This window comes from Megalopta genalis, chromosome 13, assembly GCF_051020955.1.
Source record: "Megalopta genalis isolate 19385.01 chromosome 13, iyMegGena1_principal, whole genome shotgun sequence".
Taxonomy (NCBI): domain Eukaryota; kingdom Metazoa; phylum Arthropoda; class Insecta; order Hymenoptera; family Halictidae; genus Megalopta; species Megalopta genalis.
Window position 1 is genome coordinate 12102392 of NC_135025.1, and position 18775 is coordinate 12121166.

Here is an 18775-nt window from a genome sequence, read left to right on the forward strand (position 1 = left end):
AATGTTTGTCACACTAGCGCTTTTTGCAGATTGTGATATCTGAACTAGAGAACGAAGTATGTGCATACGTTGTAACGTAAAGACTACAAGTTTATTTTCTTTTGTATCATAAGTGTAATAAATGTATTATATTTCGCTTTCAACAAGTATAATAGTAAAAACAATTCTATTAGAATCGTCGACAGAAATCGAACGTCAAAGGACGCTATCAGTATATAATGAACTATCAACGTAAAAGTAGTTAAAGACAGAATTAGACAGACACAGAGAATTCCTTTTTTCGGTCATATTAATTAACTGAAAATAGTATCTCGGCATTCTTAATTTCATTGAATCACGTTTGTCATTTTAAATAGCACAAGCTAATAAGATATCTGTCTATCATGATTAGACTCGTGGATTTGATGCGTTTATGGCAAAAATCTGTTGTTGAAATATAAAATTGTGAAGACACGCGAAAAATTTAACAATATTGTTACACTTTTCTCGACTTGAACAGTTGATTTCGAAAACAGTTGATTTTCACATTCAGTATATATTTCTTAAAACCCTGTTGGAAGCTTCTTATTTTGCACAAAAATCCGCAGTCCAATCATACCCATCACACAATTTCATCAATTTAAAGAAATGCATCTACCAGCACAATCGGGGAACAATCGTTCCATGCCGGTGTCTTGGAATAAAACGCGTTGATCCTCGCAGGAAAATCCGCAGTCCACTGACTCAGTGCCAATGATTAAGTCGAAACAGGTTAGGGTATCTGCATCGTCTTTTTCTTCGTCCTCTTAAATCAACGCCGGGACTGATTCGAGTCCGCTACAGAGAAAATCCAGGCTGTTATTGTGCAAGGCCGTACGATCCGAAAGTTGAACTCCTCGGCGATCTTTCTAGTTTAATGTAACCGGGCGGAAGCTTATCTGGCGGAACTCCATGAAACTAGTCCCCCCGCCGTCGGCTGTCATCTATTTTACTCGGCGATCTCTTCGAGGATAGATATCTATTTCCCGCGTTCCCTTTCCCGCGGAGCTGTTCCCATCAACCTCGGGGAATTTAATACCGATAAGAGACGGAGGAGAAGAAGAAGAAGAGAGAGAAGATCGCGACGGAATTAATTTCACTTATCCGAGAATCCGAAGCTTCGATGGATCATTTGTCTCTGTCAAAAAACGTTATGGCCTCTGAGGACGATCGACGACACCTTCGGTTCCGGCGATTGCCGGCTGAGATTCTCCCTTTGATATCTCTCTTTGAGACCCTCTTTTAGCTCTCCCCGGCTCATTTCCGATTCGATGATCAAGAATCTTCCGAAGGCACGTAATGAAAGTCAGATTTCCGCTAATTCGATTACATTTTATTTCAATTACGTGGTAATTCAGGTGTGTTGTGTAACTCGGTTGGATAATTCGAAACGTTCTGTTCGTTCGATTGTTAATTATTTTCATCGCGAAATTTTCAGTAATTGAAATGTGATGAAATTAAAATACGATATAAATTGGAATATAATAGAATTGAAATGCAATGTTGTTGAAATACAATGTAATTGAAATATGATGAAATTAAAATACAATATAATTGAAATATAATGGAATTAAAATGCAATGTTATTGAAATACAATATAATTGTAATATGATGAAATTAAAATACAATATAATTGAAATATAATGGAATTGAAATGCAATGTTATTGAAATACGATGTAATTGAAATATGATGAAATTAAAATACAATATAATTGAAATATAATGGAATTGAAATGCAATCTTATTAAAATACAATGTAACTGAAATATGATGAAATTAAAATACAATATAATTGAAATATAATGGAATTGAAATGCAATGTTATTGAAATACGATGTAATTGAAATATGATGAAATTAAAATACAATATAATTGAAATATAATGGAATTGAAATGCAATCTTATTAAAATACAATGTAATTGAAATATGATGAAATTAAAATACAATACAACTGAAATATAATGGAATTGAAATGCAATGTTATTGAAATACAATATATTTGTAATATGATGAAATTAAAATACAATACAACTGAAATATAATGGAATTGAAATGCAATGTTATTGAAATACGATGTAATTGAAATATGATGAAATTAAAATACAATATAATTGAAATATGATGGAATTGAAATGCAATCTTATTAAAATACAATGTATAATTGAAATATGATGAAATTAAAATACAATACAATTGAAATATAATGCAATTGAAATGCAATGTTATTGAAATACAATATAATTGTAATATGATGAAATTAAAATACAATATAATTGAAATATAATGCAATTGAAATGCAATGTTATTGAAATACGATGTAATTAAAATATGATGAAATTAAAATAAAATATAATAGAAATATAATGGGATTGAAATGCAATGTAATTGAAATATGATGAAATTAAAATACAATATAATTGAAATATAATGGAATTGAAATGCAATGTTATTGAAATACAATGCAATTGAAATATGATGAAACTAAAATACAATATAATAAAAATATAATGGAATTGTAATGTAATATTATTGAAATACGATGTAATTGAAATACGATTGTTCAAATTACATCATTCATATCTTTCTCCTTTCCGAGTATTTTCTTCTCTTACCTATTAACTTATCTTTTCCCGATTGATAATTTGAACTCAATTACATCGCAATTCGTAGTTTGTACAACTTAATTACTTAATATTTCGCAATTGTACTCAAATTCTAATCAACAAGTACACTGTAAATTTGATCGAACGGAGAACTGAACTACGAATTACAATGTGATTGAGTTACAAAGTAATTGCATTATTTTTCAATTATAATTCCGAATTTAAAACAGTAACTCTGTTGCAATTCTGCACAATTCTGATTTATAGCGTGAGATTCTTTCTTCCGAAAAGAGATAATAATCATCATAATATTTTGAAACATTGATCTCCCTTGGTAAACGCATCACTTTCTTCTATCGAATTCCATTAAATGTTCTAGTTAGGTTCGAAATTTTAGTCGCTAATGACCAAGCTGTCGACGTCGAGAAACGAAAAGAGAAGAAGACTTTCCGAGGGAAAATGTAATCAAGAGTATCTTGCTTCGTCGTTGAACAGTTTTTGAGGACGTCATCCTAGGTCGTCGTATAAATTATCAAGCCTCTGAAATTTCAAATCCGTTACCACTAGACCGCCGGTTTTGCATATTTCGATTTTGTCTATTCGGCGAAAATGAATGGGAGTTGTGCAAAACAGCGGACAAATTAAAAGCGTTCAAGGTACTAGTTTTTCAACTTATTGAAATCGTTGAACAATGAATGAAATTTCTATTTGTTTCCAGTTTTCCTTCGTTAATGTTGGTCGTTTTGATTTTGCGTAAATATTTGCATTCTGTTAATGGGCCATCTATTAAATTCGTCCAATTTGATCCACTGTTACAGTCGTGATTATACAGGGTGTTCCACAATTATTTTAACAGCCGAAAATGAGGGATAGCTGAGGTCATTTGAAGTAACTTTTTCCTTTGCGAAAATGCGATCTGCGGCTTTGTTTACGAGTTATTAACGGAAAACACTGACCAATGAGAGGTGACGGCGCGAAGTTCGAGAGTCCGCAGCACGAGGCTTTGACAGATGGTCGGGACGGATTCGAGCCGCGTTCGAAGTATTGAACAAATCACGAAGCGAGAACTTTCCGGATTTTTTTAAAACTACGTAACAGTGATATTTTTAAGAAAAACGCTGTTCACCATTACTTTAGAACGTCTGAAGAATATTTACTAATTTTTCGGACCCGAAATAGTAAGTAATTTAAGCGTGACGGTCGTTTTAATTTTCTAGTCTGCATGACACCTTGTGTATAACATATGAAATAGGTTATGTCAAGGTCAACATATGAAATTTTTAAGCAAGGTGTACGGTGAAGATTAACAAAGTACGTAAATGATATTTTAATTTAAATAATTCCGTGTCCGGACATAGTTCAACGAATGATTCGCAAAGTTAATTTAATAAATAATAATCGTGTTAAAGGACGTAAGGGATATGTTTGTTAGAGAAATATGAAGAATATCATCAATAACCTTGACATAACCTTGACATAACCTTGATGTCCAGGTTATATATGTCAAGGTTATGTCAAGGTTATGTCAAGGTCAACATATGAAATTTTTAAGCAAGGTGTACGGTGAAGATTTATTTAAGTGAAGATTAATTTAAATAATCCGGAATGTTTTCGCTTCGTGATTTGTTCCCCTCATTTTCGGCTGTTAAAATAATTGTGAAACACCCTGAATATATATCATACATATACAGGGTGTCCCAAAAATGTCTCGCAATCCGGAAATGGCGGGTTCCTCGGATCATTTGAAGCAACTTCTTCCTTTACAAAAATTTTCTCCGAGGCACCGTTAACGAGTTATTAACGAAAAACAGTGACCAATAAGAATCGAGTACGGCTGACGCGAGTCGGCCCAGCCAACCAGCGCGCGAAGCCCAGTTCCGCTCATTGGCTCGGTCGCCTCGCGCCAGCCGAGCTCGCCTCTCATTGGTCACTGTTTTTCGTTAATAACTCGTTAACGGTGCCTCGGAGAAAATTTTTGTAAAGGAAAAAGTTGCTTCAAATGACCTGAGGAATCCGCCACTTTCGGATTGCGAGACATTTTTGGGACACCCTGTATATTTCACTGAAGTCAAAAATCGTGATGAATCCGTTGAATTCCAGCTGAATAACAAGCCGAGAATTCTTCGGCTTGCTAGTTATTCTCTGTAGAAAAACTTTGGGAGACTTTGTTATCGATCGCCGTCGGAGCCTCACAATTTCACCAGCAGCGCCGCGGAGATCTTTCGTCGATCGAGAATCAACAGCCACCATTGCGGGTTTTGCAATGATTTCCAGCACGATTTTTTCGGTTATTTATTTCCGTGGAGACCGGTCGGGTCCGCTATTCGTCTCTTTCAGCGAAAGACGTACGGGTGGTACCGGCTTGCCGGAGAAAAGGATGCCGGTGGCTCGCCGCATTAAACCGGAACAGAGGACCACGCGACCTCGTGATCAGCGGCCGAATTGAATGAACCGCGGGAAAAACATTCGTTTCTTCGGCCCGTTTAAAAGTCGAACTCCTACCCTCGCCGCAGGAGAACGAATCGCTGAAAGAAGAGACGTCGGGACGGGACGCTTTGAATGGGCTCGCCGGGCGAACGCATTTGTTATCGGGAAAATGGGGAGTTCGATTCAGGAAGAACCCGGTGGAACGCCTGCCGAAGAGTTAGCTTGCTGGCATCGCGATCATATCTTGAAGAATTCGAAAAAGAACCGGGAATCTGCTGATGCTTCGCCTCGGAATTAATGTCGCGGACATAACTCGAGTAAAGAGAGTCAAGCGCGCTGGTCCTCGAGTATGATCAGATTTGCCGAATAATCGGATCCATTCTATGACTTTATGGGACGTTGCTTCGTTTTATTTATCGGACTTTAACCAGCTAGCTGTTGCAATCTCTTTGGAAAGTGTGCGAGTTTATTGTAATTGTATGGTTGTACTATGTGTGGCTAGATCCACGTTTGATATCATTCGTATTTTATAATCAATGTTATATTTATCGAATAAGACATGTTAAATTTGTTTATTCGTTTATTTCGTTTATTTTTAAATAAAAATGTGTAATATGTTTCATTCTATGAACATGAAGTTAATTAATTCGTAATAAAAAATAAATAAATATAAACAAATGTAGTGTGTCTCCTTCGACAAGTGTAAAGTGAATTAAATTGTATTCAAAAATAAATAAGGTAAAAGAATAAAAAATATAGCATGTTTTATTTTATAAAAATAAGGAGAAAATAAACAATAAAGATAGGAGAATAGTGAAATGAGAAAATAAAGACAATAGGAAAATATGGAAATATGGAAATAAGAAAATATGAGGATAGAAAAATAGGAAAATAGGGAAATAAAGAAATAGGGAAATAGAAATATAGGAAAATAAGTAAACAAATAAATTAGGGAAATAGGAAAATAGGAAAATATAAAAATGGGAAAATACGAAAATATGAAAACAAAAAAAATAGAAAAATAAGGAAATAGAGGAATAGGGAAACAGGAAACTAGGCAAATAGGAAAATATAAAAGAAGAAAAAATAGAGAAGTATTTTGCGGGCAGTAAAGTTGAAAGCTACAGGTGCATCGAAGGTGCGAGCAAAGTAATGATCTCATTTGGTCGAATCAATTCCGAGATGTATCATTGCAGTATGAAAACCAAATTTTCCTGTGAAGCAGCAAATTGTATTCAAATCGTTGGAACTTCGTCAATTTTAATTCGAAAATAGGAAAATTGGAAAACAGGAAAATAGAAAAAATAGAAAAATAGAGAAATAGAGACATAGGAAAATAGAGAAATAGGCAAAGAGGCAAAAAAGAAAATAGGAAAAATAGGGAAATAGAGAAATAGAGAAGTAGAGAAATAGGGAAACAGGGAAACAGGGAAATAGGAAAATAGGAAAATAGGAAAATAGGAAAATAGGAAAACAGAAAAATAGAAAAAATAGACAAATAGGGAAATAGAGAAATACAGAAATAGGGACATAGGAAAATAGGAAATTAGGGAAATAGCTAAATAACTAAATAACTGAATAACTAAATAGCTAAATAAGCAATTAAAAAAATAGGAACATAGCTAAATAAATAAATAGCTAAATAAACAATTAAAATAATAGGAAAATAAGAAGTATAGCTTCCTGTCGCTGTTCGAAATACTTATCAAGCAGTGCTGACGTATCCGTCGAATAACAAAATACGAATATAGATCAAACTAGAGCGAAAGAGAAGGAAGAAATTGCAGTGGAAAAGCGGGAGAATGAGATTTCGTGAGATCGTAGCGCAATTAACCCCGTCAGAATCTCGATTCCCCGAAAAGTCCCGAAGAATGGCAGCCGATAAAGATGTGGAACGACTTTGAATTTTGCAGGACGAGGCGTGCATCAGGGAGCGGGACGGTCCGGAGGGTGTCTGCGAGTCGAAAGCTTGCGAGGAAGCCTCGAAGCGGATGGTGGCGTTCATGAAGAAGGGGGTGGATCCTTGCAAGGACTTTTATCAGTTCGCGTGCGGTGGTATTCGCGATCAGCAGCCCTATCAACCGAGCTCGAGCTTCAACATGCTTCAGGCGAGGATCGACGATCATCTTCATAGTGAGTACACCTCACGTCGGAACGATCTTTTTTCGATTAACGTCCCCGGAATTTAACGGCGCACGGTTGCGATACATCGAAACGATCCGGCAGCATAAATCGAGCGCGATGATAGTAAAATTGCAGTTCATTCTCTCTTCATTGGCCGCCGAAAATACTTTACGTTGGCTGCTAGCGAAATAAGTATGACGGAGAAATGGGAATTGCAAATATTAAGGCTTTAACTGCAGCGCCATAAACGTCTCATAAATTACAGTATTTTATCTGTTAGGTCATTGAGTATGAAATGCATACTTTGTAATTTTTCTATGAAATCTATGCGTTTTGTACTGAAAGATCTAATAATTACATAAAATTAAAATATTTGATTTAAAGTAATTCAGGTATTTGATTTAAAGTAATTAAAGTATCTTGTTTCATCGAATTAATAAATTGAGAAATTGAGTTATATAACATCAAAGTTACAGTCTTAATGAACTAGAATTTTTACTTATTACTATTAATACTATTAATATTCTTACTATTTTGTGAATCCTAAGAAAATTGGGAAGGTACAATAAATTAGCGTACAAATTAATTTTCATATTTGATCAAATAATTCTGTCACTCATATACGGGTGACGCGGCAGCAATAGAAAAGTTAAAAGATGGTGCAGGATTAGATATTCGAATTGTAATATAATAAATAATATTTCGCAAATATTGAAAACGATAATACAAATAAAATACGGTGACGTCATAAAAAAAATTGCTTATTTAGATGATTAACTGTTTGTCGAATTTTGCGGGCAGTAAAGTTGAAAGCTACAGGTGCATCGAAGGTGCGAGCAAAGTAATGATCTCATTTGGTCGAATCAATTCCGAGATGTATCATTGCAGTATGAAAACCAAATTTTCCTGTGAAGCAGCAAATTGTATTCAAATCGTTGGAACTTCGTCAATTTTAATTCGAATTACGAAAACTGCGACGGAATACGTCATCGCGATGCGCGATGAGAATTGAATTTGTAAATCGTGGATTCGGCGGCTCGGTGAAAATACTTTCGCAAATTTCCCAAGCAATATCGGCCGACTGTTCCGCAATTTTCTGAATGTATTCGATTTCGTCCGCCGGTATCGAGAAAAAATATTGGTCGCTATTGTTAACGGAACGCGGATGGGTTCTCGCGGCAGTTAAAGCGATCGATGGACCAGCATTTTACATCGATCGATCCGCGGACTTCAATTAATCCGAAACGAAAATAAACGCGGAATAGCCGCGCGGATTTGTTTCAATGATCTCTCCCTTCCTTTCTCTCTCTCTTTCGACGCCGAGATTTTCTGTTTCAAGAATAATCAGCTTGGAATTACCGATAATATTCTTGGGAGCTCTTTTTCAAAAAACCTCATACAACGACGTATTAATTCGCGGAATTTAACTCCCGTTATGCGTGAATTATCAATTCGTTTTATTAACTACTGATCTGTAATTTTTATTAACTGCTGATCTGAATTTTTTATTAACTACTGATCTATAATTTTTATTAACTACTGATCTGTAAGTTTTCTTAACTACTGATCTCCATATAATGTGTCCATCGAGTTTAAATACTTTTAATATAGTCTGGTTTGAATTGGAGCTGATTGCATTTAGTGATAAATATTCGAAGGTGTCGCTGATTGCAAACTTGCAGGACCTCTGAAAATAAAACAATCAGATTTCGAACTTGTATGCTTTTAGACGTATTAATTGGACCGTGGATCTTTATCTAAAATAAAGCTTTACTGATTTTGTTTGCAAGAGATAAAAGTTACTTTGGCATTCTTTCTTCAATTATTCTAAGAATGTTTTTATTATCCGCATAATTCTTTATCCGGACTGAGATTTTTAAATTATTCGAATGAAATCAAATTATTGAAATAAATTCTTATTCGATGGAATTCTTATTCGAATACAATCTTATTCGGAATGAATTCCTATTCGAATAAAATCTTATTCGAAATGAATTCCCATTTAAATATATATAAACTTTATTCGAAATGAAATCTTATTCGAATAGAATTTGTATTCGAACGAATTCTTATCGGAATAAAATCTTATTCGAATAAAGTCTTATTCCAAACGAATTCTTATTCGAATGAAACGTTATTCGAAACGAATTCGTATTCGAAATGAATTCTTCTTCGAATTATACGAATGAATTCTCATTCGAATACAATTTTATTCGGATACATTTTTATCAATCGAATAATGTATCGTGTAAAATCGTGTTCGTCTTTATCTCTTACCCGTGATCCGAACAAAATTTTGCCCATCTCTGTTTGTAGCTCTGAAAAAATCGCGGAACGGTGAATGAATCCTCGGACTTTGAGATCGACGCGGTCGATTTTCCGTTCCGACGAAGTTAGCCCGGTTTCATTTGATCCCGTCCCGGTCCCTTCGACGACCTAAATCATTCCGGCCGTGTCCTCGGAAGCGTGGAGCAGTCAGTCGTGGATCAAAAGATCGCTGTTGAAAATTTCGTTCGCGAGCTATCTCTCTCTCTTTCTCTCTTTCTTTCTATCTCTCTCTCTTTCTCTCTTTCTTTCTCTCTCTTTCTCTCTCTTTCTCTCTCTTTCTCTCTCTTTCTCTCTCTTTCTCTCTCTCTCTTTCTTTCTCCCTCATCGCCTTTGACTAATCCCTCCTTTCTGCGAGCGAAAAGATCGCCCGGAGGAGATTTTCTGCGCGTCGCGCGGGAGTGTGCCCCCTCGCCTTTTCATGCCGTTTCCTCCGAAGGGAGAGCCCTCGCAATCTGTTGCTCGCTCCGGCCGCGTTTTTGATGGCTCCGTTAACGAGCCGCGGATAATTGAATAGCTCGACCGAAGTTAATCGCTCTTTCACGAGCAATCTTTCTCTTTCTCTCTCTCTCTCTCTCTCTCTCTCTCTCTTCCTCTCTCATTCTTGTGCTCTCTCGACGCAGTCCGAGAGCCGACCGATGATTTGTGGCGAGCCGAGTCGATGCAGCCTTCATATATCGCCAATTAAAGGCAGCTAACTGACCACGAGCCGTTTCTCCGCTTTCATCGTGCTACGCGAGCGTAGCTTTTTCTGCGGCTGTTATGCCAAGAAATTGTTGCTCAGCGCACACTCTTGATTCTACCATTTCCTCGGCTCCATACTCGATTTATCAGCCGCAGCTTGTTCAACAGAGAAGGGCATTATTCGAATAAAATTTCATTCGAACAACATTTCGAATATATTTCTCGGATGAAATGTTATTCGAACATTTCGAATATATTTCTCGGATGAAATGTTATTCGAATATTTCGAATATATTTTTCGAATAACATTCAATTCGAGCAACATTTCGAATAAATTTTTGTCGAATCAAGTTTCATTCGAACAACATTACGAACAATCTGTCGAATCAAGTTTTATTCGGAAATTATCTAGACTAAATTCTTCGAATCAAATTTTATTTGGATAATATACCGAATGATTTCTTCGAATTCAATTTTATTCGAATAATATACCGAATGAATTCTTCGAATCAAATTTTATTTGGATAATATACCGAATGAATTCTTCGAATCAAATTTTATTCGGATAATATACCGAATGAATTCTACGAATCAAATTTTATTCGAATAATATACCGAATGAATTCTTCGAATCAAATATTATTCGGATAATATACCGAATGAATTCTTCGAGTTCAATTTTATTCGAATAATATACCGAATGAATTCTTCGAATTCAATTTTATTCGAATAATATACCGAATGAATTCTTCGAATCAAATTTTATTCGAATAATATACCGAATGAATTCTTCGAATCAAATTTTATTCGTACATTATATCGAATAATATTTCAAGTGAATTGTTCGAATGAAATCGAGTAATATTACGAATAAAATTTGATTCGAGAAATATTTCGTATAAATTCCTTGAATCAAATTTTATTCGTACACATAGCTTGACAGCGAAATAATTATGACATTTCCAAAAAAAGAAAAAAACAAGTAAATTCTATTCGGTCACCTTACCGCTATTGTCAACCTTTTCTTTTTAAATATTTTCAAAATGATTATGACATGACAAAGTTCAAATAATAAGTCTGAATAATATTGACGACTATTCACTCTTTAAATAATTAATTACTTGTTACGTGAAATGCAGCACAAACGTCTGATACTGAATAGTTCCACTTTGAATAAACATTTTTCTCGGAATGTTTCGGAATGTTTCAATTTGTTAGTCGTTGCTAGCATTTATTATAAATACGTCTAGGTTGGCAGTTCAATTATCACGTAATTATGCTACTGTAAATAGCAGCCTGGCACTGTTCCGCGAAAAAGCAAGGTCTCCGCCGCGTTAAGGCACACTCGTGGTCGTTTTCAACAAGCTGCTGGAACAACAATTAGGAACTGGAGAGAGCTTTTACGTGTGTTTCACACCTTCTTGCGTCCCTGCGTAATTTCTGCGATCGCGTGGGTACACACGAGCCCCCGAAAAGAACAGTTTGAAAATCATTTACGGTGTAAACCTATTTCATCCGTTTCTGAATGGACGGCGGATCGTCGTGCATTTATTTTTCATGCATTTATGGTATTCCTAGGTTTCGTAAATGCAAGAATCCGTGTAAAGTAACAAGGTTTAACATGCACTTTTATTTAAAAACTTTTTACAAAAAGTAACATTTTTGTCGACCATAGAAACTTTCTTTTAATTCTAATTTTTATAGAATGACGTATGAAAATGAGAATTGGAATGAAAATTCGCATTTAACTTATGGAGGACTGAAAATTACTGCGAGAAGTATAAGTCGAATTGCAACGGAGCTGACAAAATTTTCATTTTGTTAATTCATCGATCCTAGAAATATCGAAGTTTAATGTCGAAGTTTAATATCGAAGTTTAATATCAACTTTCATTTCAATAAGAATTTCTCATTCAGAATAAATTAGTTCGGCGTCTCTTTCGACACATGGGCTTAATATCGCTTTAATTTTCATTGGTCGCCGCGTGCGAATCATGTTAAAACCCTCATTAGTCATGGTTTCCGATTACCTTCTGCGCGTGAAATTTCGAACATAATTCAGCTGTTTGTTCACAGTAATTACCATCTGTTTGTACACTTCGGGACAGAAAGATGGCATATTTCGAAATTAATATAATTTCCGTATATTACAATAAACGTCCGAAATTCCACTTTTTTAATACACATATATTTTTAGACCGCCTTCGTTGGCGTATTCAAATAAATGAAAGGAAACGCGCGCAGCTCCATTCACCTACATATTTTTATTCAAAACCGCCACCATAGAAAAAATGCAAAAACATATTGTTCTGAAAAATAAGCTTTTTCTTATATTTCTCTTAATTGATTCATGCAATTGGAACGCGCGTTTAACATCTGTTTAATATTATTAAATATTACCTATTTAATATTCAAATAATTTAATATTTGATAAAGTTTTAATATACAATAGATTGCAATATAATCGAATTAATATTCATGTGTTCCATTTCACGCACAATAAAGAAAACATATGTATATATATATAATAATATAAATATATATATGTTGTAAAATATATAGTAAAATATGTATTGAAATATATGTTGTAAAATATATAGTAAAATATGTATTGAAATATATGTTGTAAAATATATAGTAAAATATATATTTCAATAAATATTTTCTTTATGGAATACTTCTAATATTTCAGTATATACAAAAATATAACAAAATATATATTTCAAATATTTATTATAGACTCGTAAAGTCAATTAAGTATTCCAACTAGTATCTCATTGAATAATATTAATGAATAAATTACTATTTCAAATTTGAGCTGAGAAAAGCAATATTTAATAACGTTTAATTATTAATAACGTCTCCGTTCCTAGAATTTTTCTATAGTATTTATTGTAGACAATATTCTGTACAGACTTGTCTAAAATTATCAGCATGTTAGAATATTCATTTTCGTCGGCATAGTACAAAATGAGAAAAAATATATTGACGTGCCATCTTCTCGTCGCGAAGCGTATTTCGTAAAAGTGAAACTCTCTCGCGAACTTTCCGGCTTTCTTCCATCGTAATCGAATAGAATTCAGACTTATTCCTGCGAGAATCCCGGCTCGAGTTCTAGCAAACGGATTAAAAGATTATCGAATTCAGGGGAATTAACAACAGTTTCAAGTTCGTTTTCCGTTAGATAACGTTCCCCCCTTCGACCCGCGCGCCGCCATCGCGGAGAATGACGCGCTTTGCGTCAGCTGTCGCTGTCGCTTCGGTAACGACCAATTCTCGGCGACTATACTTTTTACACGTACTTATAATTATTTATACATTATATTACATTATTTTATACATACTTATACTATAATTTTATACATACTTCTACAATTTTATATAAGCTTACACAATTTCATATAAACTTGTATAATTTTATATATATTTTTTATATATGTTGTACAATTTTATACATATATATGGACCGTTTATTTTGAAAGTGGTGTAAGTCCTTTTTTAAAAAAAAAATGAGATATGACGTAATTTATGCTTTATTTAGTGTAAACTTTTTGTTTATAACCAGTTAGTAGTTAATATCTTAAAAAATGCCAATGCTTTGTTCAATTTAAAATTGACCGGTAAAAGAAATTGCGTAACCATTGATTATGAAAGTGGTGTAAGTCCAATTTCCATAGACAGGTGGCGGAGTTAGTGGCCACCGGTGGCATTACAATTGTTTTATTTGCTATTTATATTGTTTTATTTTCGTGCCAAAAGTTACTATTTTAGGTTACTTATTTTATTTTCCTCCAACAATGGATAATTTCATATTCACATGAGATAGTGATATAGGTAAGAAGAAATAGTAAATCAATGTTATTTTATGACAATATTATTTTATGACAATTGAAAATAGTTATTATATTTTATTTTAAATAAATTTACACGGAAATAAGACCCATGAATATAAACAAAAGAATAATCTTAGAATCGGAGGATGAAGATAATTCTACTATGAAAAATAAATTAATGAAGCGTAAAAAGAGAAGAAGAATTATAGAGACAGAATTTTCATCAGATGAGGATATTGTTACTGAGAACTTGGATTCTGTAAAAGAAAATAAAGGAAAATATACGCAACGAATAAACAAAATTAAGCGAAATGCCGGACAAGAGTACTTTACAAAAAAAGGAAAATTCATTCCAGCAAAAAAAGAAAGTGATATTTGTTATTTCAAAATTGAAATCAAATGATATTTACAATTGACTAATTATGAAAGTGGTGTAAGTCCATTTGCAGCCTGGAAATTGTATATTATTTTAGTTCAATTCGCCTAAAAGAAATTTATATAATCAAATTACATATTGATAAATTAGTACAAACATTCCCAGACTTTACATAATTAACCTATATTTTTTAATTGTCAGATCTGCTAACATTCAATTTTCTCGAAACGAAAGAAAGTGGACTTGCACCACTTTCAAAATAAACGGTTCATATATACAATTTTATATAAACTTGCACAGTTTGATATAAGCTAATGGAATTTTAATTGAATTTATACGATTCTAAATGAACTTATAGACTTTTATACGAACTTGTACAATTTTCTGTAAATTTATACTATTTTAATTAATCTTATACAATTTTATACGTAAGTATAACAGTTTTGTACGTACAGTTTTATGTACACTTGTAGAATTTTATATATACTCGTACAATTTCATATAAACTTATATAATTTTATATAAACTTACACAATTTTCCATGAACTTTAAGAATTTTATGTAATCTTGTTGAATTTTATAATGAACTCAGGCAATTTTCATTAAACTTACATAATATCGAATAAATTTATAAACTTCTGTACGAACTTGAATTTACGCAATTTCATCTCTATAACCTGCATACAATAAACTGTATAATAGAAGAAAACGCGAACAACGATGAATCACACAGAATACCGTATATTTTGTCACAGATGTCTCGTTTGTTTGTCATTTCATCGCATGAACAAAATGTTGCATTTTTATGAAAATTGCGAATAACGCGTTACAGAAGAATATTGGATTCGAGATTCCTGGAATCGTAAATTTCACTTAGTCACCTGCGAAACGTGCTGACTTTGATAGATGCGACGATCTGTGTACACGTGATGATTAACTTTCCTTGTTACGTTTGAACTTCAAACATTTCTGCATGGTACACAGAATTTCGAACAATGGTAGTTGTGCTGTAATGCACAATGTAACTACACCAAATTACTCGTGAATTGTGGAGTGCATATAAATCTGCATTCTATCGAAGGATTTACATTCTAGCGTGATTCATTCGTCACTATTTGTCTTTCTCAGGGCATTTATTTATTAAACAATTTAAACATGAGTTCTGTTAAAAAACATGACAACGAAAATAAATAATGACATGTGAAAATAAATAATAACACATGAAAATAAGTAACAATACATGAAAATAAATAACAGTACATAAAAATAAATAATAATAACACGTGAAAATAAATAATAATATATGAAAATAAATAACAATATTATATTTGCTGAAATTCGCAGAATAATTTGTTACGAACAATGATGAATTGTAATTCGAATAAAATATTCGTCCAAAAAGAATTCATTCGAATAATTAATTATTTCAGATAAATATTTACTCTCGATACAATTCCAATAATTATGTTAGATAAATCAATTATGTTAGATCAATTCGCATCAATTCGATTAATTATTTCAGACAAATATATATTCGAATAATTATGTTAGATAAATATTAATTCGTATCAATCAGGATAACTATTTTAAATAAATATTTATTCGAAACGATTCAAATAATTATTTCGGTTAAATATTTATTCGAGAACAGTTCGAATAAATTATATCAAACAAATATTTGTTCGAAACAATTCGAATTCTGGATAAATATTTACTCGAAGCAATTCGCATAATTATTTGACATAAATATTTATTCGAAGCAATTCGAATTCTGAATAAATATTTATTCGAAGCAATTCGCATAATTATTTGACATAAATATTTATTCGAAGCAATTCGCATAATTATTTGACATAAATATTTATTCGAAGCAATTCGCATAATTATTTGACATAAATATTTATTCGAGGCAATTCGAATTCTGAATAAATATTTATTCGAAGCAATTCGCATAATTATTTGACATAAATATTTATTCGAAGCAATTCGCATAATTATTTGACATAAATATTTATTCGAAGCAATTCGCATAATTATTTGACATAAATATTTATTCGAAGCAATTCGAATTCTGAATAAATATTTATTCGAAGCAATTCGCATAATTATTTGACATAAATATTTATTCGAAGCAATTCGCATAATTATTTGACATAAATATTTATTCGAAGCAATTCGCATAATTATTTGACATAAATATTTATTCGAAGCAATTCGAATTCTGAATAAATATTTATTCGAAGCAATTCGAATTCTGAATAAATATTTATTCGAAGCAATTCGCATAATTATTTGACATAAATATTTATTCGAAGCAATTCGCATAATTATTTGACATAAATATTTATTCGAAGCAATTCGAATTCTGAATAAATATTTATTCGAAGCAATTCGCATAATTATTTGACATAAATATTTACTCGAAGCAATTCGCATAATTATTTGACATAAATATTTATTCGAAGCAATTCGCATAATTATTTCACATAAATATTTATTCGAAACAATCGAAAGAATGCCGAACCGTGCTTCTCGAACACGTTTAGGAAAGAGACGCTTACTTTTCCAATACGCCATTTATATGATATCGAAGGCCACGTTGTGGATACGGCGATCCGTCCGAAACAATGGCAGCCGAATTCCCCTCGATTATGGCCGTCAGCTGTTGCGCCGGAGGGGGCCGTTTAACCGCGTTCAACGACCGTTTCGCGCAACAGAGCAGAAAAGCTCCTCGAATGGTAAAAGGCGGGAGCCGCGTTGCGGAAAGTCGGCCGAGTTAGGAAAATCCTGAAACCGGACGGCGAACGGTGGTTTCCGGGGGTTGCGCCCGAACAAAACGACCGATGTGCTGCCACACAGCCTTCGTTTTGCTCGTCCCTTTTTTTTCGGGGCCAGGGGAGGGGGCTGGTTGGCGTGGACACAGTTCGCCGGCAAAGTTGTGCTCGAAGGCCAGCCGGTCTCCGCGGCAGCTAGCCGCGTGACGTATGCAACGTCCAGCAGCTCTTTTAATCGCGTGTGACCCAGATAGCCCCGGCTGGCTCGTCTTCTGTTTACCCGAACGGTCGGTCGGGGCAACAGGAAATGTCGGGATTTCGATAATTTCAACCACCGCCCCCGAAGGGGCTGCTCTAATTCGCCCGAAGCACACGCCTACCGCGTTGCCGAACGCAGCCGCGGAGGGCTGCTTTATAAATGGACCTTTATCGAGATCGTCCATAGTCCCGGAACACCGTTTTCTCCACTCGTCCGATGCAATCTCGACACCGCCTAATGCGATGGCGATCCTCGGCCAATAATGTTCAACCCTTTGTTGGGTCCGGTCAGACTCGGTATTGATTTTTGCATTAACGCGTTAAGTGCCGATATATGTATAATCAGAAATTCTCAAATATTGTCACAAATTTTTTACGGTAATTTCATTAACCCCTTCCAGCCGAAATTCGCGATTACGGTGCACATGCAGCCGACTGAATTTCGATTTCAATTATTTACATGAATGATAGAATAAATCGATGAATTAAATTCTATTGTTTCGTGTTAGATTAATTGAATTTACTTAGGCGAATACAAAATATCACTTTAGATATTCGAAGTAATAATTTGATTACGTTATAATCCAATGATTCATTGTGATTGTCAAAGCATGTAGTGTATGAATTCCCTGCATAATATAAATGGACTGCAGATTTTATGGATTTGTGAGAAAAATTAGTAGATCGAGCGTAAAATTGTGGAAACTTTTCAATAATTCGGAAATATTACTTTGCTGTCTCATTCTCGACTCGCTAAAATGATTAAGAAATCTATATATGAGTTTGAATTATAAACAATTTCCGATACAGATTGAAACGAGTTTTTGTTAAAAATAAATAAAATAAAGAAACAGGAGAATAAATTCAAAAAAGACAAAATAAATGTCCGATACAAAGAAGTTTTTTACGAACAACTTCCGATGCAGCTACAAACGAGTTTTCGTTCAAAATAAGTAAAACAAAAAAACAGGAAAATAAATTTAAGAAAGACAAAATAAATGTCCGATACGAAGAAGTTTTTTATAAACAACTTCCGATGTAGCTACAAACGAGTTTTCGTTCAAAATAAATAAAATGAATAAACGGAAAAGTGAATCAAAAAAAGACAAAATAAATGTCCGATAAAGAAACAGAAGTTATTTATGGCTCGACATAACAGTTTCTGCGTCTTGCAACTAACGAAGACAATTTCTATTTCGCATAAAAATCCGCGCGTCCAATAATAAACTAACGGTGCCGGTGAAGACTATTTCCTTCCTCCGCTTCTTATTTCCGCGTTGCCGAAATGTGAAATAGACCAAGGCTGTCTCGGAAGATCCAAGGCTTAGTTAGCTACCCTCTGAAAAACAG

General features: G+C 33.8%; 1 protein-coding gene across 2 annotated transcripts in view; it reads left to right on the plus strand.

Moving 5' to 3' along the window:
• The window catches only part of LOC117224888 (neprilysin-1), a 323108-nt gene that overhangs the window by 53374 nt on the left and 250959 nt on the right, over positions 1-18775 (plus strand). For both annotated transcript variants that reach the window (XM_033478087.2, XM_033478088.2), the window contains exon 4: positions 6965-7184. In XM_033478087.2, coding sequence (XP_033333978.1) covers positions 6965-7184 — 220 coding nt within the window. The remainder of the gene's footprint in view (positions 1-6964; positions 7185-18775) is intronic.